General features: G+C 43.5%; 1 protein-coding gene across 2 annotated transcripts in view; it reads left to right on the top strand.

The window, feature by feature from the left end:
* The window catches only part of VPS50 (VPS50 subunit of EARP/GARPII complex), a 302,084-nt gene that overhangs the window by 199,845 nt on the left and 75,180 nt on the right, over positions 1 to 27,059 (top strand). The window contains exons 13-14 of one of the 2 annotated variants that reach the window (XM_040352336.1): positions 5,143 to 5,275; positions 23,892 to 23,977. In XM_040352336.1, coding sequence (XP_040208270.1) covers positions 5,143 to 5,275; positions 23,892 to 23,977 — 219 coding nt within the window. Of the gene's footprint in view, positions 1 to 5,142; positions 5,276 to 5,357; positions 5,752 to 23,891; positions 23,978 to 27,059 lie in introns of those variants that run through there. The other variant, XM_040352337.1, reaches the window with a different exon arrangement.

Below are 27,059 nucleotides of genomic sequence, written 5' to 3'. Positions count from 1 at the left end.
GTTTCGTCTGTCCACAGCACATTCTCCCAAAAGGATTTTGGCTTCATCAGGTAAGTTTTGTCAAACACCAATCTGACGTTTTTGTGTTTCTGTGTCAGCAGTGGGGTCCTCCTGCTTGTTCTACCATAGCGTCCCTTTTCATTCAGATGGCGACATATGTTGCGAGCTGACAGAGTTGTACCCTGTGCCCAAAGTTTATCTTGAAATTTAGGTTCTTTATCCACCATTCAGGCAATCCTATGCAATATTTGATACATTTTTCTCTTTCGTCCACGTCCAGGGAGATTAGCTACAGTGCCATGGGCTGTAAACTTCTTGACAATGTTGCGCACAGTGAACAGAGGAACATTAGAATCTCTGGAGATGGACTCGTAACCTTGAGATTGTCCAAGCTATTCCACAATTTCTGTTCTCAAATGCTCAGACAATTCTTTGTTGCTCTTTCTCCTCTCCACGCTCCGCGTGGCACGCAGAGACACACAACTGAAAGATTAAGTCCGTTTTTCACCATTTAACTGGTTGCCGGTGTGATTTCTATATTGTCAGCGCCTGGTAATTGATACAGGAGAGTTTAATTACAAATTATAGGAGCATCATGAATTTGGAATGCAATTATTTCTTACAAATTTACCACTTAAGGACGCCTAACGCCGATATACGTCGGCAGAATGGTACGGCTGGGTACAGGTACGTTGCCTTTTAAGTGCCCAGCCGTCGGTCGCACGACCCGGTTCGAAACTCCGCGACCGCGGACCCGATCGCCGCCGGTGTCCCGCGATCGGGTCACAGGAGCTGAAGAACGGGGAGAGGCGAGTGTAAACAAACCTTCCAGTTCTTCTCTGTGGCTTGTCACTGATCATCTGTTCCCTGTTATAGGGAACAACGATCAGTGACGTCACACGTCCAGCCACGCCCCCCTACAGTAAGAATCACTCCCTTAGGGCACACTTAACCCCTTAGCGCCCCCTAGTGGTTAACCCCTTAACTGCCATTGTCATTTTCACCGTAATCAGTGGATTTTTATAGCACTTTTCACTGTGAAAATGACAATGGTCCCAAAAATGTGTCAAAAGTGTCCGATGTGTCCGCCATAATGTCGCAGTCACGAAAAAAAATGCTGATCGCCGCCATTACTAGTAAAAAAAAAAAAATTATTAATAAAAAATGCTATAAAACTATCCCCTATTTTGTAAACGCTATAACTTTTGCGTAAACCAATCAATAAACGCTTATTGCGATTATTGCTGTTTTTGTTTATAGCGCAAAAAATAAAAACTGCAGAGGTGATCAAATACCACCAAAAGAAAGCTATTTGTGGGGAAAAAAGGACGTCAATTTTGTTTGTAAGCCACGTCACACGACCGCGCAATTCTCCGTTAAAGTGACGCAGTGCCGAATCGCAGAAAGGGGCCTGGTCCTTAACCTGCATAATGGTCCGGGTCTTAAGTGGTTAGGAAGGTGCCAATAAGTTTGTCCAGTCCACGTGGAATGTGTCTGTTATTTGCAAGATTTTGTTGCAAGAATTTTCTGGGCGAAGTGGACAGAAATTCAGGGGTGCCAATATTTTTATCCATGACTAAAGGTATGCTGTTACTTTCACAACTGAAGCTCTCAATAACTTGCTGTCAAGCTAGATGAGCAGTTATATATTTTTTTTATTTATTTCGATCTATTATTTATTTTCTGCTATAGAATAAAAAAAGCTGTGGGATTGTTTTTTTATATTACTTAATATTATTTTGTTTCTCGCATAAGCTTTCCAGCTATTTATGGAGCTATTGTTCTGCCTGTGCATTGCCCATACTCTGTATTTTAAGAGTATGGAATACATATTTTAAATTGTTTGCTTGAAGCATGATTAATAAAACATCCTTATGGTATATATCTTTTAAATGTTTAATACTTTTATTACTGGCTTTCCTGGAAGGGAAATTTTAAAAAGCCAAAATGATATGCAGCAAAACATTGCATTTCTGCACAGAAATATAATCTGTCATTGAATATTTCTTAGCCAGTGGAGATCTGTGATTTGTTATAGAGCCAGGCTATGTAAAAGTGATTTTAAAATGTATGAAAAACCCTTAATCCAGTTTTCACATGTTTGGCATTAATGTCTTTTTTTTATATCGTTTTTTTATAAAAAAGTATAATGTGTGGGGGTTCCAAGTAATTTTCTAGCAAAAATTTAATTTAAACTTAACTTGTAAACAACAAATCTCAGAAAGAGGTTCGGTCCTTAAGTGGTTCACCACTTTGGTCTTCACCATAGTGGAGTTTGGAGTGTGACTGTTTGAGGTTGTGGACAGGTGTCTTTTATACTGATAACAAGTTCAAACAGGTGCCATTAATACCGGTAATGAGTGGAGGACAGAGGAGCCTCTTAAAGAAGAAGATACAGGTCTGTGAGAGCCAGAAATCTTGCTTGTTTGTAGAGGAGACCCTGGCCCGGATTCAGAAAGGACTTAAGATACGCCGTCGTAAGTCCAAATGAGCGCCGTCGTATCTATGCGCTGATTCATAAAGGCAGTTAGGCCTGAATTTGGCCAAGATACGACCGACGTAAGTCTCTTACGCCATCGTATCTTGGGTGCATATTTACGCTGGCCGCTAGGGGCGCTTCTGTAGATTTACGCATCGAATATGCAAATGACCTAGATACTCCGATTCAGAAATGTACTTGCTCCCGTCGGATTTAGCTACGCTGTTTACGTAAGGCGTACAGTATGTCCGGCGTAAGTTTACCCTTCATAAAGCAGGGGTAAGTCATGTTAAGGTATGGACATCGGAACAGCTTCATATTTTACGTAAGTCGTACGTGAATGGGGCTGGCTGTGGGTTACGTTCACGTCGACAAAGCATTGAGCCGACGTATCTTAGGGAGTATTTGTGACGGACTTGCATTTACATGGGGTCACGCTTCATTACAATACAACACGCCCACTGCCTTGCTACTTTGAATTACGCGGGCTTACGCCTGCCCATTTACGATACGCCGACGTAACTTTGGGAGCAAGTGCTTTCTGAATACAGTTCTTGCCTCTCAGTGTTACGTCGGCGTAGCGCATAGGAGATGCGTTACGCCCACTCAAAGATACGACAATGTATCTGAATCGCGGCCCCTATATTTATTTTCCACCATAATTTGCAAATAAATTATTTCCAAATCAAACAATGTGATTGTCTGTCTGGATTTGTTTCCACATTTTGTCTCTCATAGTTGAGGTATACCTATGATGACAATTACAGGCCTCTCTCATCTTTTTAAGTGGGAGAACTTGCACAATTGGTGGGGACTAAATACTTTTTTGCCCCACTGTATACGTTCGCTTCTGCGCGCGAGCTCAGTGGGACAGGGCGCGTTTTGAATAATTTTTTTTTTCTTATTTATTTTTCCATTTTATTTTTAGTTTTTACACAGTTCTTTTACAAAAAAAATGTACACCTTTATTCCTATTACAAGGAATGTAAACATCCCTTGTAATGGAAAAAAACCATGACAGGTTCTCTTAAATATGAGATCTGGGGTAAAAAAAAAATAGCCCTTTAAGAGCTATGGGCGGAAGTGACGTTTTGACGTCGCTTCCGCCCTGCCATGGTATGGAGGCCATCTTCCCCTCACTCTATACCCAGCCAGCAGAAGGACCCGATGGCCTCCGCCACTGCCAACTGCTCCAGTAAGTGGCGGAGGGCAGAGGAGAGCAGTGGGAGGGGGTAGCCCTCTCCTGCCGACGATAAAAGGGATCTTGCAGCAAATCCGCCGCAGAAACCACTATTGTCGGAAACCGGACCGCCTGCTGAAGAAAAGGATATCTGGGTTATAGCAGCTAGCTGCTGCCATAACAGAGATATCCCTCTTCAAACAGCCAATGTATATTGGCGTGTGACGGTCCAGAAGTGGTTAAAGCAGGGCTTGACAAATTTGCTTGGAATCTAGGAGCCAGCTAAAAAAGTTAGGAGCCAGGAACGTGCCCCGTCCCGCCGAGCTCGCGCGCAGAAGCGAACACATACGTGAGGAGCGCCCGCATATGAAAGCGGTGTTCAAACCACACATGTGATGTATCACCGCGATTGGTAGAGCGAGAGCAATAATTCTAGCCCTAGAACTCCTCTGTAACTCAAAACATGCAACCTGTAGAATTTTTTAAACGTCGCCTATGGAGCTTTTAAAAGGTAAAATTTTAATGCCATTCCACGAGCGGACGCAATTTTGAAGCGTGACATGTTGGGTATCAATTTACTCAGCGTAACATTATCTTTCACAATATAAAATTGGGCTAATTTTACTGTTGTCTTATTGTTTTTTATTAAAAAAAAGTGTATTTTTTTTCTAAAAAAAGTGCGCTTGTAAGACCGATGCGCAAATACGGTGTGACAGAAAGTATTGCAAAGAACCGCCATTTTATTCTTTAGTGTGTTAGAATAAAAAATATATATAATGTTTGGGGGTTCTAAGAGAAGGAGATTGTCGGGCAATGAAAACCGGCAGGGAAGCTCCATTAGCATTGCTGGTTGTCTTGTCATACCAACGGCCACCGCAAGATGGCGCCAGATTCCAGAAAGAAGCATAGCACTGCAGAAGGCCACAATAACTGGCCGACGCGATCGCTGGGGGAGAGGGTTGGGTGTGGGTGGGTGCGCACGGAGACAGGGTACCCCAGCTGTGCCACGCCAGGTCGCTAATTATAGTCACAATTGCGACCTGGCGCCCGGGGTTTGTCGAGCCCTGGGTAAAGTCATCGTAAACCTTCCTTCTTTTTTTTTACCACCAAAATATTTTGGTCAATCCTGCAAACATATAACCCTCTGAATTTTCACACTGGGGTGGTTTGAAAAGAGGCTTTACAGGCGATTTTTTTTTTTTTAGCGCTAAAATGCCTTAGGTTCTTATGACACCTGTTTAATACATATGGTCCTTCATTCCAATAGCAGGTGTGGACAAAATCTTTGAGGCTTTCAGATTAGTTGACTCGATGGCAAAAAAAGAATGTTCTGACAAATGATTTTTCTACAAATGTACAAATGAATAAGTAACCGTGAATGGCCAGCTTTAGCCATTTTCTTGATTGGTCTTTTTCTTGGGAAAGACTGCGGGTGAGATGGATACAGCGCTAAACAAGTGAATCTTCTTTTGTTTCTCTGCAGCACATAACATCCGATAGCTACATCCCATGTTTGACTGACCTCTGCAAGGCACTGTGGGAAGTCATGCTAAGTTACTTTTGTACAATGCAATGGCATGAGAAGAATGATCAGGAGGAACCTCAGGCTGCTTCTGGTAAGAAATACATAAATATACTACGTGTGTGCCGGGGTTTTTTTTTTTTTTTTTTTTTTAATACTCTAAAGCTCACCTCCAGGCAAATTCTTCTATTGCTCCCCCAAGAAAATAAGAACACATGACTCCAGAGCGGTAGGGTTCAAAAAGACTATTGATGGCCTATAAGAGCATTGGAAAGCCTGGAGACAGATGCATAATAATCCATAACTCGGAGAATGTGCCAATCATCAAACGCTCAGTCACAAAGTTCAAGAGCACTCAATAATGGTTTATCTGCTGTGGGTATTGAGTGTTTCTTCGCATTGCCTTCAGTTTTATTGTAGACCTTCTTCTTTTTTTTCTTTTTTTTTTAATGGCACCTCTTTATAGCTAGAGACCTTGTTTTTCCATTCATTCGATTGTATTCTACAGAAGTAGGCGCTTTTCTGTAGCTGTGATGTTATATAGACCATTTTTTTTGTGAGAATAAAATTGCATTTAGCGTTCTAATTACAGCACTTGCATGAAATAAATCTACACTTAAAGCTTTTGATATGCAGCTTTGCTTTGTGAATGCCTCAGTTATTGCTGTCTTTGTTTATCCCATTTAAAGCTCATTATAGATAAAGCATGGAATAGTATTTCACTTAAAGCGGAGGTTCACCCAAAAAACAAGTATATAACATTACATTCTGTATACCTCAAACATGTACAGTATGCTGTTTTTTTTTTCTGGGGGGTGTACATATGGTATTATCGCTATTTTTCACCTGGCTTCCGGGTACTAGCTCCCGCGGGAGTAGGCGTTCCTATGCAGTGGCGCAATGTCATCTGGAACTTCGCCCAGATGATTGACGTGCCTGACAAAAACTTCCCCCGGCGGATAAGATGCGTCACGAGTTTTCGAAACTAGCCAAACTGCGCGTCAGCTCTTTACGGCGCTATATGGTGCCTGCTCATCGACTAGGAGCCGTGTAGAGCTGACTGTGCAGGCGCCGTATAGAGCTGACTCGCAGTTCGGCTAGTTACGGAAACTCGCGGCGCGCCTTATCCGCCGGGGGGAAGTTTTTGTCAGGCACGTCAATCATCTGGGCGAAGTCCCACATGACACTGCGCCACTGCACAGGAACGCCTACTCCCGCGTGAGCTAGTACCCGGAAGCCAGGTGAAAAATAGTGATTATACCGTATGTACACCCCCCAGAAAAAAAAAAACAACCAGCATACTGTACATGTTTGAGGTATGCAGAATGTAATGTTATATACTTGTTTTTTTGGTGACCCTCCGCTTTAACACACTTGTCATTCTAAAGAATGATCTAAAATTCTAATTTTTGTTCTTTGTCAATTTTTGTGTGGTGCTGGTCGAGACAAACTCTCGCTGTGTAGAGATGAGTTCTGCGCTGAGAGTCAGAGTAAGGACACTTGGACGTCTTGAGAAAGGGACCCAGCGTGGCCCTGAAACGTCGGCTTTATCTGAGTAATGTGCAAGCTTGATAATTGCATCGGAATGCTGGTGACTCCTCATCTTTTTGCAGAGTATGGGAAAACTGCTTTGAGAAACACTTTTGCTGCAGTTGCAGCACCATTAATGAGGTGAGACCTCTTTTCAGGATTAGCCCACCTATAACTGATGTCTCTTAAAGTGGAACTAAATGTAAGAAAAAAAATTGGCAGGCTATATTATTGCAGAAGAGAGATATGCAATGTGTCTTCTGCAATAAAGTACACTTACCTGCCTGTTCACAATCCTACACTGAGCTTCGTATGCAGAGATTTGTTTACATTCTGTCACGTCGCCAGTGTGCCATAATGACTGCACTTCCACACCGGCCAATATACAGGTGCATCTCATAAAATTATAATATCATCAAAAAGTTAAATTATTTCAGTAATTTAATTCAAAAAGTTAAGCTCATATATTTTATATAGATGCGTTACACACAGCGTGATATATTTAAAGCATTTCTTTCTGTTAATTTTGATGATTACAGCTAGTGAAAACCCAACATTCAGTAGCTCAGAAAATTTGAATATTACATAGGGACAATAAAAAAAAAAGGATTTTTAATACAGAAATGTTGGCTTACTGAAAAGTCTATCCATGTACAGTATAGAATGCACTCAATACTTGGTTGGGGCTCCTTTTGCATTTGTTTCTGCATCAATGCAGCGTGGCATGGAGGTGATCAGCCTGTGGTACTGCTGAGGTGTTATGGAAGCCCAGGTTGCTTTGATAGAGGCCCTGAGCTGCATTGTTGGATATGGTATGTCTCGTCTTCCTCCTGACAATACCCCTCAGGCCCCGTACACACGTCCGAGGAACTCGACGTGCCAAACACATCAAGTTCCTCGTCGAGTTCAGTGTGGAAGCCGTTGAGATCTCGGCGGGCCGACTTTCCTCATTGAACAACGAGGAAATAGAGATATGTTCTCTTTTCGGCCCGACGAGTTCCTCGTCGGCTTCCTCGCTGAAAAGTGTACACACGACCGAGTTTCTCGGCAGAATCCAGCTCCGACCGAGTTTCTGGCTGAATTCTGCCGAGAAACTCGGTCGTGTGTACGGGGCCTCAGATTCTCTACGGGGTTCAGGTCAGGCAAGTTTGCTGGCCAATCAAGCGCAGTGATACCATGATAATTATACCAGGTATTGGTACTTTTGGCAGTGTGGGAGGTGCCAAGTCCTGCTGGAAAATAAAATCGGCATCTCCATAAAGCTGGTCAGCAGAGGGAAGCATCAAGTGCTCTAGAATTTCCTGGTAGAGTGCTGCGCTGACTTTAGACTTGATAGAATACAGTGGACCAACACCAGGAGATGACACCAAATCATTGCTGACTGTGGAAGTTTCACACTGGACCTCATGCAACTTGGATCCTGTGCCTCTCCAGACTCTGGGACCTTGATTTCCAAATGAAATGCAAAATGTTCCACTGTCCGTGATGATTTGTTGGTCAACTGTGTTTTATCAAGTCCAAAGTCAGCGCAGCCGTCTAACAGGAAATCCCAGAGCTCTTCATGCTTCTCTCTGCTGACCAGATTTATGGAGATGATGATTTCATTTCCCAGCAAGACTTGGCACTTGCCCACACTGCCAAAAGTACTAATACCTGGTATAATGATCATGGTATCACTGTGCTTGATTGGCCAGCAAACTCGCCTGACCCAAACTTTATAGAGAATCGGTGGGGTATTGTGAAGAGGAAGATGAGACATCAGACCCAACAATGCGGACGAGCTGAAGGCAGCTATCAAAGCAACCTGGGCTTCCATAACACCTCAGCAGTGCCACAGGCTGATCACCTCCATGCCACGTTGCATTGATGCAGTACTCCATTCAAGAGGAGCCCCAACCAAGTATTGAGTGCATTCTATACTCTACATGGACATACTTTTAAAGTAAACCAACGTTTCTGTATTCAAAATCTTTTTTTTTTTTTATTGGTCTCATGTAATAATCAGATTTTCGGAGTTACTGAATTTTGAGTTTTCACTAGCTGTAAGCCATAATCGTCAAAATAAAAATGCTTGAAATAAATCACTGTATTTGTCGCGCATCTATATAAAATAGATGGGTTTCACTCTTTGAATTGAATCACTGAAATAAATTTAACTTGTTGATGATATTCTAATTTTTTTTTTTCAAAAATTTTTATTTGTGAAGAAGCAGAAGGGTCGGCTCAGGCCGGTCCACAGCATATCCATACATTCCAACAGAATCAACAATGTCATTACATAGACTTGAACATGAACATAAACAGAGGGTGACAACAGGGGAACATGACTGCCAGGTGTCGTATTTGGTTTTCATCACCAAATGGCCTCCGTCGAGCTCCCGCCCTCCAAAAAAGGCAACAGGAGCCCTAACCTGAGGGCCGTTACAGGTCTCCTCTATTCCATTCGGGCTGAGCCCTTCAGGTCTCTGCTGTCTTTTACTGTCCAGTGGGTGTGACTACACATCCATGGATGTGGAGCAAGAATCGATATTCTAATTTTATGAGATGCACCTGTAAATTACCAAAGACCTGGAAGAACTTGGGGTGATGCCGGTTAGGGACTTTGTGAGCATTGGAACCAAGGTAAGTATTTGTGCTTTTTTAATTCCTCTTCAAGTTGGCTATCAACACTTATGGTCGGAATTTCCGATGGAAAAAATGGGGGCTAATTTTAGTGAATTAGCCCCCATGTCTCTCTCCTTGTATACTAATAGGTGGATGTTCTTTTAGCGGTATTTACTGTGTTGCCAGCTTCTTTCCTGGACCATGTCTTTATGGAGCTGGCTTTGTACACAGGGGTACATCCATGCGGAAACAGAAAAGGGCCTTCCCCTAGCACCCGCGATGTCCGCTAGTCACCCGTGATCGGCAGTCACAGAGACAGGGATGTGGATCTCTGTGTGTAAACACAGAGATCCACATCCTGTTAGGGAGAGGAGACCAATGGTGTGTCCCTTGTACATAGGGACAACCATTGGTCACCTACCCCAGTCAGTCCCCTCCCCCACAGTAAGAATCACCTAGCAGGGAACATATTCAACCCCTTGATGCCCCCTAGTGTTAAGCCCTTCCCTGCCAGTCACATTTATACAGTTACCAGCAGGGCTGGACTGGGACAAAAATTTGGCCCTGGACTTCATTCAGACTGGCCCACTTTGACAGGTCTCTCCCATGGCGGCCGGACAACTCCTGCATCCCCCCCCCCCTGGCCACCCAAGCCCCCTCTACCCCTTCACTAGCCACTAGTCGTTCTACTTTATTAGAGTAGAACGGCTGGTACTCTTATAGGCAGTACCAGTGGGGAAGCTAGACATTTCACCCGGGGCAAAGAATCAGTTCAGTGCCCCCCTTATGGGACAAGATTAGGTAGAAGTGAGAAAGTCCCAGACCATTTTGAGTCAGCTGTCTGTCCCCTCCCCCATGCTCCTCTATCGTCCCCCCTGCTCCTCTGGTCCTCCCCCTGCTTCTCTGTTCCCCCAGGTGAGCGCTGCGGGGAGAGAGAGACAGAGGAGCAGAGGGGGGCGGCGGTACGTGTCACTGAAGCCGGCCCACTGGGAAACTCCCTGTAGTCCCAATGGCCAGTCCATCCCTGGTTACCAGTGCATTTTTATAGCACTGTTCGCTGTATAAATGTGAATGGTCCCAAAAATGTGTCCGATGTGTCCGCCGTAATATTGCAGTCGTGACAAAAATCACAGATCGCCGCCGTTGCTAGTAAAAAAAAAAAAAAAGTAATAATTCTATCCCCTATTTTGTAGGTGTTATAAAGTTTGCGCAAACCAATCACTATCCGCTTGCTGAGCTTACCAAAAATATGTAGAAGAATATGTATCGGACTAAACTGAAAAAAAAAATGTTTTTTTTTTTAAATGGGATATTTATTATAGCAAAAAGTAAAAAATATTGTTTTGTTTTTTTTTTTCAAAATTGTCGCTCTATTTTTGTTTATAGCGCAAAAAATAGAGACCGCAGATGTGATCAAATACCACCGAAAGAAAGCTATATTTGTGGGAAAAAAAGGATGTAATTTTTGTTTGGGAGCCACGTCGCATGACCGCGCAATTGTCATTCAAAGCGTGACAGTGCGAAAGCTGAAATTTCGCCTGGGCAGGAAAGGGGGTATATGTGCCCAATAAGCAAGTGGTTAAAGTTAGCTAATTGGTAAAAACCCAATGCTATGCAGCCCTGGAATCCTGGGTTTTATCCTCACCAGAGTTACTATTTGCATAACGTTTGTAGGCTTGTACTGCTTGCTCCACTTTCTTTTGTCAACCTAGTAAAATTTGCAACCAAAATTTGTGCATATCTTAAATATCTTAACCACTTGTCCACCGAGGACGTTATATGACATCCTCGAATTTGTTCTGTGATATCTGAATGATGGGTGCAGCTACAGGCATCATTCAGATATCACCGTCTTCTGCCGGCAATTCTCTGCACGATAAGAGTGATCATAGTGGCAGTTCCGCTGCTTGATGGTTCTTATAGGCAGCGGGAGGGGATGCCCCCCCCCCCCCTTCCCGCCTCCATCACGTGCTACTCCGGGCTCTTCGTGCCATCGGGGGCCCGGAGAACGAATCGGCCGGCGCCGACTCACGACGATAGAGATTTTCGGTCATTACCAGTCATCTCTGACCGTCGCAGGCCCCGAGCGTGACATTGTGACGTCACGCCCTAATACCCGGAAGTAAACAAAGCTGCGATTGCGGCTGTCGGCATGAGATCGGTGAATTTTTTTTCATGATCTCATGCTTTCAAGCCTGGAGGAGAGATGTGAGGTCTTATTGACCCCACGTCTCTCCATAAAGAGGACCTGTCACAGTGATTCCTATTACAAGGGATGTTTACACATGTCAAAAGAAAAAAAATTAAGTAAAATAAAAAAACTTTTTTTTTTTCTAAAACGCCCCTGTCCTCAGTAGTTCGTGCTCAGAAGCGAACACGTAAAGCCGCTTAAACGCCACATGTGAGGTATCGTCGCGTGCGTTAGAGCGTGTGCAACAATTCTAGCTTTAGATCTCCTCTGTAACTCGAAAATAGTAACCTGTAAAACATTCAATGAGTTTCCATGAGTGTGCGCAATTTTAAAGTGTGACATGTTAGGTATCTATTTACTCGGCGTAACATCACCTTTCACATTATACAAAGAAATTGGGCTAACTTTACTGTTTTGTTATTTTTCAATTCATGAAACCGTTTTTTTCCAGAAAAAAAGGCGTTTGAAAAATTATTGTGAAAATACTGTGCGAGAACAAAGTTGCAATGACTGTCATTTTATTCCCTAGGGTGTCTGCTAAAAAAACATATATAATGTTTGGGGGTTCTGAGTAATTTTCTAGCAAAAAAATATGACTTTTACATGAAGGAGAGAAGTTCCAGAATAGGCCCCCCGGTATGGAAGTGGTTAAATAGTTTAGACTGTCCTGCTTATACTAGTCTGCCAGGGGGTGTTTATAAAGGATGTGCCTCATGGTTGGTATCAGTGGGAGGAATAGTGCCCAATCATTGTCAGTGGATGGAATAGTGCCCCATCTTTGGTGTCTGTAAATGGAATAGTGCCCCATCATTGGTGTCGTTGGAAGGAATAGTGATCCATTGTTGGTGTCAGTGGAAGGAATAGTGATCCATTGTTGGTGTCAGTGGAAGGAATAGTGATCCATTGTTGGTGTCGGTGGAAGGAATACTGATCCATCATTGGTGTCAGTGGGATGAAATGTGCCTCAAGGGCCTGGTAAATGCAAGCAAAGGGCCGTAGTTTGGAAACCAATGCTCTAACATTTCTTTGTGCAATCCAAAACGAAATGAAGAGTTTTGCTGTAGTTTTGCTTCATAGCGAAGATCAGAGATAAAGGGAGACATGCCGTTTCTTACTACACTTGAAGGGGAGAGAAGGGCTCCACCCCCCTATCATGTAAAAGACCGCAGAAGCTACATTTTGTTAATGTAAAGCTACACATTTGTCTTGTTGTTTTTTCTTGGATTCAGAAGATTGAAGCTACTGTACTAGAGGTCGACCGATATATCGGCAGGCCGATATATCGGCCGATATTTGGCCGTTTTGGAGAAATCGGCATCGGACAATATTTTACAATTCCCGCTAGCGATGCCATGGCTCCGGAGCTAGGCCGGAGCCGTGGCCTTTCCTGATGCTGTGACCGCGGCGGCAATCCGCAGATTCGCGGATTGCCGCCGTGGTCACAGCATCAGGAAAGACCGCGGCTTCGGCCTAGCTCCGGAGCCGCAGCCATCTTGGTACACCCAGCGTGGCGTCCCTCCTCTGTTTACACCCACAGAGGAGGAGGGGCCCGCGCTCGTGGGACACACACCGCTTTGGTGTCTGTACTACGGGGGTCAGTGGGCGGTGTCTATATTGGAGGGAGAGGGGGTCTGTACTGAGGGGGGGGGGTGACACAATTTTTTTGCACCAGTGCCACCTGCCAGTGCCAATTAGTGCCACTTGCCATCCAGTGCCATCTGCCAGTAACAATAACAATGCCACCTTCCATCCAGTGCCATCTGCCAATGCCACCTGCCAGTGCCAATACCAGTGCCACCATCCAGTGCCAATTAGTGCCACCTTCCATCCAGTGCCATCCGCCAATACCACCTGCCAGTGCCAATACCAGTGCCACCATCCAGTGCCAATTAGTGCCACCTTCCATCCAGTGCCATCCGCCAATGCTACCTGCCAGTGCCAATACCAGTGCCACCATCCAGTGCCAATTAGTGCCACCTTCCATCCAGTGCCATCCGCCAATGCTACCTGCCAGTGCCAATACCAGTGCCACCATCCAGTGCCAATTAGTGCCACCTTCCATCCAGTGCCATCCGCCAATGCCACCTGCCAGTGCCAATACCAGTGGCACCATCCAGTGCCAGTAAGTGCCACCTTCCATCCAGTGCCACCTGCCAGTGCGATCCATTGCCACCTACCAGTGCCAACTAAAGCCATAAGTGCCACCTGCCAATGCCAACCAGTGCTAACTATTGCCACCTGCCAGTGCCAACCAGTGCCACCTGCCAGTGCCATCTGCCAATCAGTGCCACCTGTTAGTACCATCTTTCAGTGCCATCCAGTGCAACCTGCCAGTGCCAATAAGTGCCTTCTGCTAGTGCCATCTTCCTTCCAGTGCCAATTGGTGCCATCCAGTGCCACAAGCCAGTGGCACCAATAAAAAACAAAAATCGGCCTAAAATATCGGCCGCAAAAATCGGCATCATATATCGACCATCGGCCGCCCAGATTTCTAAATATCGGCATCGGCCAGAGAAAGACCCATATCGGTCTACCTCTATACTGTACCTTCCCTGGCTTCTTTTCAGTGTTTTGGTTGCTGAAGGATCCCTTTTGCAAAGCTAGGAGAAGGTTGTAGCCAAAAGGCACCCCTATTTATTATTATGTCAGAAAGGAGACCTGTTCTGTTCTCAGAACAACCCGTCTCCTTTGCATCTTGATAGAACAATTTAAAGCAAGACTGATCAATTGTGAAGGGCAACAAATATTTTGCTTGCGACAGTTTAATAAATGAGACAGAATATCCTTGGCTGTTAACTCTGCAGGGCACCTGAGGACACACCTGAGGAAGTCATGGGGACCTGCAGTTCTGACATCTCCTCATTGACTTGCAGATGACACCTCTGAGTTCTATTCAGTGTACTGCGGAGACAAGAGGTCACACGCTCTGCTCTATCACATTACCATCTTGTTTTCAAAGAATGTTAATTAGGGCAGTTTGAAGAAGTGATAGGAGAAGTTGGCAATGATTAATACAGCGATATCTTCTTTGTATGCTGATCTGTAGAACAAAGTTTGTCTCTCGAAAAAAGGGGACTAGTTTCATGGCAGGGTAGAGTAGATGGATTTCAGTTTGGCCTTCAGACTTCTCTTGATAATGGACAAAACAGTAGAGAATTTTAAATCTAAAGGACCCTTAATAAAATGCACCCTCCACTTTTGAGTTTTTAGTAGTAAATATTGCATAACGCAAAATAGTTTTCGCAACTATGAAAGTGCTCATAGGGTGTTCCATCATGACCGTTAAAGCAGGACATCAGTTGAGGAATTGGAGGCAACGTTAAAATCTATGAAAGATGGGAAAGCTCCAGGCCCAGATGGTTACACAATTGGCTATTATAAAGAGTTTGTTGCGGCTTTGGGAAGTCGGATGGTAAAGGTCTTTAACGCTATGGGCTGTTCTGCTGCATTCCCTCCAGATGCTTTATTAGCACATATTACAGTGATCCCCAAAGAAGGGAAGGACCCGGCGGAGTGCAGCAGTTATAGGCCTATCTCGTTGCTAAACTCGGATTTAAAACTGTTCACGAAGATACTGGCGAGTAGGTTACAGGTGTGGTTGCCTGAGTTAATAGATATGGACCAGGTGGGATTTGTTCCTACCAGAGAAGCAAGAGATGGGACGATAAGGGCCCTTAACCTGGTGCAGGGAGCCATTGAGGGGGACATCCCTGCCGTGTTCCTAAATACCGAAGCCGAGAAGGCTTTTGATAGAGTGAGTTGGAGGTTCCTGTTTTCGGTGCTGCGGCACGTGGGCCTGGGGAAGAAGATGTTAAGTTGGATCAGAAGTGTTTACGCAGACCCGCGTGCCGCGGTGAGAGTTAACGGGATATTCTCTACAACATTCCCAACTACAAATGGAACGCGGCAGGGATGTCCCCTGTCACCATTACTCTTTGTGCTATCTCTGGAACCTCTGCTAAACAAAATTCGTCAAAATCCAGATATACAGGGTATTCAGATTGGGGAGGGTAAGCATAAGGTTATAGCATTTGCAGACGATCTGTTATTTGCAATATCAAAGCCACATGTCTCTCTCCCCAATCTGATCAAAGAAATTGCAAAATTTGGTGAACTTTCTAATCTAAAAATAAATCAGGGAAAATCCGAGGCAATGAGCGTGGCAATGGCCCCTCAGACGCAAACAATTATACAACGAAATTTCAGATTTAAATGAAAGGCTGCGTTAAAGTTCTTGGGCACCTTAATTTCAGCAAACATAAAAGATACATTTAAAATAAACTTTCCACCTCTTCTTAGCTCAGTTAGAAAACTTCTGGAGAAATGGCAACATGGTTTACACTCATGGTTCGGTAGAAATAATATTGTTAAGATGAGCATTTTGCCAAAAATTACGTACCTGTTTCAGACTCTACCAATTAAAATACCTGGCGCCTTTCTCCGGCAATTGGATGCATTTTTGATGAAGTTTATCTGGGACGGGAAGAGGCCAAGGATAAAAAAAAGAGGTGCTGAGGTTACCCAAGATCTGTGGAGGGATGGCAGTCCCGGATATAGCTAAATATTACCAAGCAGCACACCTGACGAGATTGATAGATTGGTGCAGAAATAAACAATACAAAAGGTGGGTTGAGGTAGAACAACAGATCTCCCCAATAGCTTTACGTAGGGCGCCCTGGTGTTACAAATTACTACCAAGTAAGATGAAGAAACATCCTATAATCGGGCCAACATTGTCCATAGCAGCCAGAATATGTAAAAACTCGAAATATTCATCAAAATACTCTCCCTTAATCCCTATATTAGGGAATCCTGGATTTATACCCATAACGGTAGGAGCAGTATTTAACAAATTAAACGAGAGGCAAGACACAAGTATCCCATTTTATGCAAACAGAGACGTGGCCCTCAATTGCAGATCTGATGAAGGTAGGGGGGAATTATGAGTTAAGTTTCTGGCAAGCATTACAAATTAGATATTTTTTAAGATCCCTGGGTCAAACGTCGGATTTTCGGCGACAGTTAACAAAATTTTAAAAATACTGTGAGGAGGAAGAACCAATTCAGCGAGTGAGTTCAAAAATGTATAAAATACTGAATTCCCCTCAGGAAGAATTTGAACTGCCGGGAATTATTAAATGGGAAAGAGATTTGGGGAGAAATTTTACACAGACCCAACGAAGACATATAGTGTACTTAGCACTGAACTCATCAATATCGACACGGGTACAGGAATGCAATTATAAATTACTGTCGCAGTGGTACTACACTCCAGTAAGGTTGCATAAACTTTCTAATGAAAATTCTGAGTATTGCTGGAGATGTGGTTCGGAGCGGGGTACTCTGCTGCATGTCTTTTGGGCCTGTGTAAAAGTGAAAGAATACTGGAGGGAAGTGCAGAGAATCGCTAAAAAAAATTTACGGAGTTTCAGATCCCGGAAGACCCAGCCTTTTTTCTACTTCATAGCTCCCAAATTCCAGTAGGGGAGTATAAAAGGTCGGTGTTACGACACCTGATAAATACAGCTAGAATGGGAATAACCCTTCAGTGGAGAGATAGTAGACCACCCTCGGTCGCGAGATGGCTCAACAGGGTCAGAGAAACTGGAGCTATAGAGGATTTAACCCTCTCATCCAGGAATAAAAGGGAACAGTACGTAGAAACATGGACAGGATGGAACCAATTTATAAATACGGAAGAAGGGATGAGACTATTGGAAGACTAATAGGAGGAGAGGGATGCCTATTTAACCAGAAGTGAGTCAAGGGGATTGCAGGCTGAGATCAAGGGGGAGTATGTATATGCACGGGCCAGAGGGGAGAAGGGGGAGAATTCTTTGGAGGTGGTGGGGGGGTGGGGTTTTTTTTTGTTGTTTTTTTTTTTTTTTTTCAAAGGGGGGGGTTAGGTAGGAATTATATAAGGACAAGGGATCAGATAGGATTAAGGTGTATGAAGATAATACATCTGACCATGGGAGGTAGATAAAGAGGTCCAAGATCGGATGTTGGTTAGTACAAGAAGTAGGGCAAAGGAGTGATATGGTTAGGATTTGTGTGTAGTGTTATTTTGTTATATGTGGATTGAAGTGACATAGTGTATAGGATAATGCACCTTTGGCTTAAACTTTTGCTATGTTAAACCTTTCTGTGACCTTGAACATAAAAAGAAAGAATAAAATAATTAAATGTGAAAAAAATAAATAAAGCATGACTTTACTTTCATAGAGCTATCCTTGAAAGTGGTTGTAAACCCTTACAAACCACTTAGACCTACAGGTAAGCCTAGATTAAGGCTTACCTGTAGGTGCAAGAAATATCTCCAAAAGACATGCACCAATGTCTACTGTGCATGCGCCATAGACAACGGCGTACAGGCGCACTGAGCGTGCCGTTACTAACGGCGATCATGCAGTTAGTGACGGCATGCGTGGGTGTAACGTCATCACGGCTCTGGCCAGTCACAGCACCAGAACCGCGATACGAGGAAGACACTCGGGGAAGGATGTCGGCGATGGAGGAGAGGAACAAGCACCGCTGCGGGGGCTTCGATCTCGGGTAAGTAATACATAATGAGCTAGTATGCTATGCATACTAGCTCATTATGCCTATTTCTTGCAGGGAGTTTTTTTCAGATTATTTTTAAGAGGGTTTACTTCCTCTTTAAATTGCTTCTCCTCCCACACCCCCCCCCCCTGGATTGTATACTCACCTGTGGCCCCTTGATAAAATTTCCCAAGTTGTGGGGACCTCTAACAGTAAAATTATGTTCGTTGTGTGAATTGTCAGCACCCTGCACCGCCACTGAAAACAATACTAAGATTCATGCATAGAAGTCAATGCAAATCGCCCCGAGCCGCCCCCGAAGTCGTACAAGAACCTTTTTCTTGCGTCGCTCCTATTAGAACGGTTCTATTGCATAGAATGGGACGCGACTCTCAGCCGCCTGACGAGTCGCCCCAGTGTGAACCGGCTTTTAGGGTACATTCTGACTAGTTGCTGGAGTTCAGCTTTAAAACAAAATGTAAGTCTGATGTAAAATTACTTTGTAGTGTATGGGAGTATCTGGTCTCCTCTGTAAGCCCCCCACCCCCTTAGTTTGCTAAAGCACTATGCTTCAGACATAATTGTCTTTCCCCCATCCCTAGCTGTGCTGATCTTCCGTAGCCACTTCCTGTCTATGTGCCATCCAGCAAATGCTTTGTGCGGGTGCAAGAGCCAACTGTATCTGTACAATGTGAGTTGGCATGGATGGTTGTAGCCTTCACTGGGAGAGCATAACAGGGTGACAACGCAGGAGAACAATTAAGGGAAAAAGGAAAGAACATTCTCCCCTTGTAACAAAAAGTGCCTACACAAGGCCCTTCATGGGAAGCATTATTTTAATAAAGGATATGAATATCTTTGGTTCACTTACATTTAGTCTTGAGTGGGATTAATTGGGTTGCACAGCACACCAAACCAAGAGAACCTTGAATGTATTCAGTGGAAGGATGACATTGAGACAGATAAAACCCCTGATAACTTTGTTCTCATAATATAGCATGTTGCATAGTCAGTCGGTTGAATTACTTCCTCTGGTAGGTTATTTGATGAGTTGAGTATCAAGGACACCAAATGTCACGGATATTGTTAGAGTAACACAGCATTATCACTCGTGTAAGTGTTCATATGTGCTAATACATTCTACAACCTTTGATCTCCGTAGTGAAGGTTGTTGCGTCGCCTTTTTGCTAAATTAATTTTAAGCTCTCCTGGTGGGTTGTACAGACTTGTAATCCCACCACCCCAACCACTAGATGTGAATGTATGCTATTTCTCTGATCTACACTATAGTATTTTATAGGATCTCTTCATCAAGGTCCAGTCCAGTAAAGGAAGTCTCTACTAAGGCTACCACTGGTGGTTTTCTGGAAAAAAATGGTTGCCTGCTTGTCACATTGGTCATTGGTTTAAAAACTGTTCTGTAAGCTGCTTCTGTGGCTGCTGCTACTTCTCTTTGCCATAAACCACTGACTGTCTATCTTACATCTGTTGCTGTCAGTGGGCCATATTCTCAAACAAGTTACGCCGGTGTATCTACTGATAGACCGGCGTAAATCGAATTTCCCGCCGGCGTATCATTGTTTGTATTCACAAAACAAGATACGCCGGATTTAGGCTAGGATCCGACTAGTGTAAGTCACTTACACTGTCGGATCCTAAATGTAATTCGCCGCCGGCCGCTAGATGGCGTTTACGTTCAGGTCTCATTTGTTTATGCAAATGAGCCTGATACGCCGATTCCCGAACGAAATTGCGTCGTGTAACCGTCTCTTACGTCGTTAGCGTAAGGTTACCCCTGCTATATGAGGGGTAACCTTACGCCAGTCCCACGTATGCCATGTTAAGTATGGCGTCGGGTCCGCGTCGTCTTTTCCTGTCGGGTACGTTGTTTTACTAAGTCGTTCTTGAATACGACTTTACGTCAATGACGCACACGTCGGCGTCATTGACATTTTCCGTCGAGAACTGGAGCATGCGCACTGGGCTATTTTAAGCCCGGCGCATGCGCAGTTCGAACGGCACGGGGGCGCACTTAATTTAAATACAAGCCGCCCCCTTGGAATTACGCGGGGATACGCCGGGCCAATTACACTACGCCGCCCCAAACTACGGAGCAAGTGTTTGGGGAATACAGCACTTGCTCCTGTAAGTTGGGGCGGCGTAGTGTAAATTGCTTACGCTACGCCCGCCTCAAATCTACGAGAATATGGCCCAGTATCACTAAAAGTGGACATTATATAAAACCTTGGGGCCAGATCCACAGAAGAATTACGCCGGCATATCTATTGATACGCCGCGTAATTTCAAAGTTCCCGCGTCGTATCTTTGTTTTGTATCTACAAAACAAGATACGACTGCATCTGGGCTCGATCCGACTGGCGTACGTCTTAGTACGCCGTCGGATCGTAGGTGCATTTTTCCACCGGCCGCTAGGTGGCGTTTCCGTCAAATTCCGCGTCGAGTATGCAGATTAGCTAGATACGGCGAACCACGAACGTACGTCCGGCCGGCGCATTTTTTTTACGTTGTTTGCGTTCAGCTTTTTCCGGCGTATAGTTACCCCTGCTATATGAGGCGTATTCAATGTAAAGTATGGCCGTCGTTCCCACGTAAAATTTTGAATTTTTTACGTTGTTTGCGTAAGTCGTTCGCGAATAGGGATTTGCGTAGAATGACGTCACCGTCGTAAGCATTGGCTTGTTCCGGTTTAATTTCGAGCATGCGCACTGGGATACCCCCACGGATGGCGCATGCGCCGTTAAAAAAAAAAAAAAACGTCATTTACGTCGGGTCACCGCATATTTACATAAAACACGCCCCCATCACATCGATTTGAATTGTGTGCCCTTACGCCGCCAAAATTACACTCTGCCGCCGTAACTTGCGGCGCAACTTCTTTGAGGATAAGGAAAATTCTCTGTAAGTTACGGCGGCGTAGTGTATCAGAGATGCGGTACGCCGGCCGCAACAATGCGCTGCGCTACGAGGATCTGGCCCTTGGTGTCCAACTTGTGGTCCATGGGCTGCATGCGGCCCTTTGGTATCTGTTGTGTGGCCTTCAGCCAAAACTGTAGTGGCAGTGATTTCTAGTAACCCAGCCTTGAAATAACTCTCCAGTAACAGGGAACCCCACTAAAAATGAGTATATCTACAACTCATAATACATTGGTGTGATGGTCAGTGGGCCTTAGGCTTGTGGTCACTGGGAAGAATTGCCCCCTTACAGATAGCTAAAACGATCAAATGTGTCAGTGGGAACTTATCTGAGAGGCAGAAATTGCTCACTGCTCAAAAAACCCGAAGCAACATTTGGTAGAACTCTTAGGATCCCATGGAACCCTTGTTGAGAAACCTTGTAACCGGTCCCCTGTGTTTTGCAGCTTTTTGCCAGTCTCCAACTACAGCTATATCATATTAGGAGCCTCTGACCACCCCCTGTAACATTTCTTCAATTTCTGTCTCCTGTAGTATCTGTACAATCTCTCTCAGTCTTATGTAGCATTACATTCAATATTATATTTGGCCCACACTGTAAACAATGAATGGGAGCACCTTTACGGTTCTTCAGTAAAGAAGATTTTCCTCAAAGTGGGATTTTAAATGGACCATAGACAGTGATGTATAAAATTAGTTAAAATGTTATTGACCTATACAAGACTAATACATGACGAAAAATCAAGTGCAAAGATGAGTTAGATAAAAACAAATGCATAGAATTAGGGATATATAAAAAAAACAGCTGAGAGAGAAGCTAGACAGAGCGTCCAACGTGTTTAAAAAAACACATGGTTTGGATCTTCCTCAGTGACTTAACCCGGACTTATTACTTTACGAGCTGCGACTTGGATCTATGATGATAAGGTATATGTCATCAGAAAAATATACAATACATTGATGTACATATTGCTGTTACATTACAATTTAATACATCGCAACAAACATGCATATTATGCCACAGCTAGAAGAGATTGTTTGCGACGTATAAAACTCTTATGTAACAGTAATATGTACATCAATGTATTGTATATTTTTCTGATGACATATACCTTATCATCATAGATCTAAGTCACAGCTCTGAAAGTACCAAGTCCAGTTTAGTCACTGAAGAAGATCCAAACCGTGTGTTTTTTGAAACGCGTTGGACGCTCTGTCGGTTGACAAATTATTTGTGTTTGTTTTTATCCAACTCATCTTTGTGCTTGATGTTTCATCATGTATTAAGCCTCGTAAACACGGCTGGTTTTCCCAGCAGGAAAACTGCCAGTAAATCATTTGGCCGAGAATCCCGGCTGTGTGTATGCTCCCTAGCAGTTTTCCGGCCAGGAAAACAACCGGGAATCACAACGGGAAAATACAGAACCCTGCTCTGTCTTTTTCCATCGGGATTCCCTGCAGAGTGTTTCCTGTCGAGAAAACCGGTCGTCTGTATGCTTACCTGAGTGTAGAAAAACCGTGCATGCTCGATAACACTTTGACGCATGCACGGTAGAATACAAAGTTAGTGTGAGGTGTAGCAAGATGGCGGCGACGGAATCTAATGTGACGAGACGCCCGCTCGTTGTAGTCGATGACGTCACTGCGTTCTTGCTATTCAAAAGAACGGCGGTTCTTTTGAGTGGCTGTCTGTATACACGGCTGGAATCCCGTCAGGAAAACCAATGTTTTTTATTCCTGACTGGATTCCTGGCCGTGTGTACAGGGCTTAAGTCTTATATATGTCAAAAAAATAGTAACTATTTTTATACATCACTGTCTGTGGTCCAATTAACCGCTTGCCGACCGCCCACCGTAGTTTTACGGTGGCAGGTCGGCTCGGCTGCGCAAAATCACGTAATATAACATGATTTTGCATTTCAGCCACTAGGTGCGCGCACCCCCTGCTCGCCCCTGGTGCCGATGCGCGTGCCCGGCGGGCGCAATCACTGCCGGGCACCGGCGTTTGCTTGTTACAGAGCGAGAGTGTAAACACACAGCTCCCGATCTTTTCAGGGGGAGAACTGACTGATCGTCTGTTCATACAATGTATGAACAGCGATCTGTCATTTCCCCAAGTCAGTCCAACCCCCCCTTCAGTTAGAACACACCCAGGGAACATAATTAACCCCTTCCTCGCCCCCTAGTGTTAACCCCTTCCCTGCCAGTGACATTTTTACAGTTATCAATGTATTTTTATAGCACTGATCGCTATATAAATGCCAATGGTCCCAAAAATGTGTCAAAAGGTCGCAGATCGCCATCATTAATAGTAAAAAAATAATATATTAATAAAAATGGCATAAATTATTTCCCCTATTTTGTAGACACTATAACTTTTGCGCAAACCAATCAATAAGTAGAAGAATACATATCGGCCTAAACTGAGGAAAAAAAAAAATTATATATATTTTTTGGGGGATATTTATTATGGCAAAAGGTAAAAATATTCATTTTTTTTTTTCAAAATTGTCGCTCTATTTTTGTTTATAGCGCAAAAAATAAAAACTGCAGAGGTGATCAAATACCACCAAAAGAAAGCTTTTTTTTTTTTTGTGGGGGGAAAAAAAGGACGCCAATTTTGTTTTGGAGCCACGTCGCAGGACCGCGTAAATGTCAGTTAAAGTGACGCAGTGACGAATAGCAAAAAGTGGGCCCGGTCATTGACCAGCAAAATGGTCTGGGGCTGAAGTGGTTAAAATCCCACTTTGAGGAAAATCTTCTTTACTATATGTATTCGGGATGGGATCTACAAACGGTGTAGTCTAATAACTTGGGCAAACCTCTTTCTATCTTTTACGGTTCTTCAGATCAAATTTCCCAGCACTTTTTCTTTTTATGTTTAATGTTCATCTTATTTTTCTTACAGATAGTATCTCTGCAAATGAAGAAAATAACTTTGATCGAAGCTACGTTAAAAAGAAGCTAGAACATGGATTAACGCGCATATGGCAGGTTGTTTTTGTTTAAATGTATTTGTCTTTTTTATTTTTTTATTTACTTATAGGCATTTAGTGTCCAATCGGAGGCATTTGTCCAGGATACATTACAATTTAGGACTCTTGCACACAGCTATACAATAGGGAGTTACAGATTAAATAAACTTACAAAACTAGGGGATTTTTGAGGTACTAGTATGTCACACACAAAGCGTTCAGTATATGTACATTCTAAAACAGGGGTCTCAAGCCAGCAGCCCTCCAGCTGTGGCAGAACTACAAGTCCCATGAGGCATTGCAAGGCTGACCATTACAAGCATGACCCCTACAGGCAGAGGCATGATGGGACTTGTAGTTCCGCAACAGCTTGAGGGCCGCCAGTTTAAGACCCCTGTTCTAAAACATCACTTTTATGTACAATTCCACATAAAATACGATGACATAAAAATTCATGAAACGTTCAAGGAAAACATACAGCAGGCACTCGCTCAATAATAAGTAAGTTGTTCATTAATTTGTATGATTTGTTAAATAAAATTGGCTTTGTGATTAATTGCTGTTCAAACACGCAGCTGTGTAATTGTAGAAATGACTGACATATTGCCTAAAGAAGCTGAGTTTATCCGTGGAATGCTTAACAGTCATTGCAAACATCTAACTGTTCAACCATCGGTGCGTTCTGCCAGGTAAAGTCTGCCTGACTTGTATCAGAGGTTGTAAAGTACCAGTAGGTAGATGGAAAAGACATAATATATGGGAACTTTGTGTATATTTTGACACCAGGCATTTTAGGAATTTTAATGGTATCATGTTTTATGCAGACATAAATATAGAGGAAGAGGGTGGTAGGAGAGCGCTAGGGGCATTGTTGCCAGAGCAAGGGTCGATTTTACAGGACGTGAACCGAAGGGGACGGGGGAGAAAGTCCTTATAAATAATAAACTATATAGTCCATTAGTCCTGGGTTTTACCCAGTGTTAAGAGTCCCAGTAGCAGTCACTTTTTTGGCAGTCCGCTTTCAGAGCAGAAGATGACTCTGTGGAAAGTGAAGGAAGGCCCTAATAGTCGGCGGTAAAGCGCCGCTATTTTTAGCGGGGCTTTACTGTCGATTTCTTCTTAACCCCCGTTAGCGGCCGAAAAAGGGTTAAAACCACCCACAAAGCGCCAATGCAGCAGTGGTATAGCCGCGGTGCCCATTAATTTCAATGGGTCTTAGGGCTTCCTCTTCTTCTTTCCTCTTCTTCTTCTTCCCTCTTCTTCTTTCCTCTTCTTCTTCTTTCCTCTTCTTCTTCTTTCCTCCTCTTCTTCTTTCCTCCTCTTCTTCTTTCCTCTTCTTCTTCTTTCCTCTTCTTCTTCTTCCCTCTTCTTCTTCCCTCTTCTTCTTCTTCTTCTTCCCTCTTCTTCTTCTTCTTCTTCCCTCTTCTTCTTCTTCTTCTTCCCTCTTCTTCTTCTTCCCTCTTCTTCTTCTTCCTTCTTCTTCTTCCCTCTTCTTCCCTCTTCTTCCCTCTTCTTCCTTCTTCTTCTTCTTCTTCTTCTTCTTCCCTCTTCTTCCTTCTTCTTCTTCCCTCTTCTTCCTTCTTCTTCTTCTTCTTCTTCTTCTTCTTCTTCCCTCTTCTTCCTTCTTTTTCTTCTTCTTCCCTCTTCTTCCTTCTTCTTCTTCTTCTTCCTTCTTCTTCTTCTTCTTCCCTCTTCTTCTTCTCTTTCTTCTTCTCCTCTCTCCTCTCTCTCCTTTCTCCTTTCTCCTTTCTCCTTCCACCTTCTCCTCCTCCTCTAATGCTACTAGAAGCATTATCGGATCTTTAATCCAGCTTTTTTTTTCCTTGCTTTTTATGAGCTTATAAAAAACACTAGTGTTGGCTACATATGGGACAGGTTTACCTGAAGGTTCGCTTTAAGGCCTAAAGTTTGTGGACTATTCGGTGCAGGTGTTTCCAGTGATGGGTGCGGTTTTCATAAACATCCAAAGTTTTTTTTTTTTTTTTTTTTACATAACTATGTGCTTCCAACCTTATGCTAACCGTTTGGGGAAGGCCCTTTTCTTTTCCTGTATGACTGTATCCATGCACACAAATCTCCATAAATATAAGGCTTGGCCACTTTGGTGTGGGGGAACTTTAGTGGCCTGGACAGAACCCTAAACCTCAACCCTACTGAACACCTTTGGGATGAGTTAGGACATCTATTGTAAGCAACGTTTTTTCATCTAACATCAATACTAGACCTCAAAAATGCTCTTCTGGTCAAATGAGCACAAATTCCCATAGACGCTCCGAAATCTTGTGGAAAGCCTTCCCAGAAGAGTGGAGGCTGTTATAGTGGCAAAAGGGGAGGGGGATGGGGCATCAGGGTGTCAAGTGTCAACAAACCTTTGGCTATATAGTATGTAATACCCAGAAATTATAACAGAATATGTCAATATAACAAAGTTTGTAATAAAACTTGAATTGCATTTGTGTTTTGCCTACGCAGCTAATGGCATCAGATTCACTTTAATGTGTTGGTAAACCCAAAATCAATTTTCAATGTGCTTGGCATTGTGACTCACTATGTACAGTTTTCTACAACAGATCATTTTTTGTTAAACTCTGCAAAGTTTCTTATCTGGATATTGTGGCGGTGAAAGGTTATAACACTAAACTACCACTTTGCAGCAGCATTGTCGAAGTGTAGAGGGAGAGTGCTGTAGTCCTATCTTTTTTTTCTCTTGTCCTGATACGTAGGGTGAGTACGTTTTGTTCCTTAGGACAGGAAATGTGTTCTTGACAGGATCACCAAATAGTCAAAAATAAACCTGAAAAAAGAAAAGAAAAAAAGTGTTTCACTTCATCTAATGTTGCGTACACACAATCGTTTTTCGGCATGAAACGTTGTTTTTCAGCATGTCCAAAAAACAAAGTTTTTCCAACTTCATCATTAAAAACTATGTTGCCCACACATCATCGTTTTTGAAAAATGATGAACAAAGCGCGGTGACGTACGACGGCACTCTGAAGGGGAAGTTCTATTCGCCTTTGGGCTGCTTTTAGCTGATTCCGTGTTAGTAAAAGACGATTCGCACTTTTTTGTCTGTTACAGCGTGATGAATGTGCTTACTCCAT

Source organism: Rana temporaria, chromosome 5 (assembly GCF_905171775.1).
Source record: "Rana temporaria chromosome 5, aRanTem1.1, whole genome shotgun sequence".
In the NCBI taxonomy this organism is placed as follows: domain Eukaryota; kingdom Metazoa; phylum Chordata; class Amphibia; order Anura; family Ranidae; genus Rana; species Rana temporaria.
This window is presented reverse-complemented; position numbering and strand designations above follow the sequence as displayed.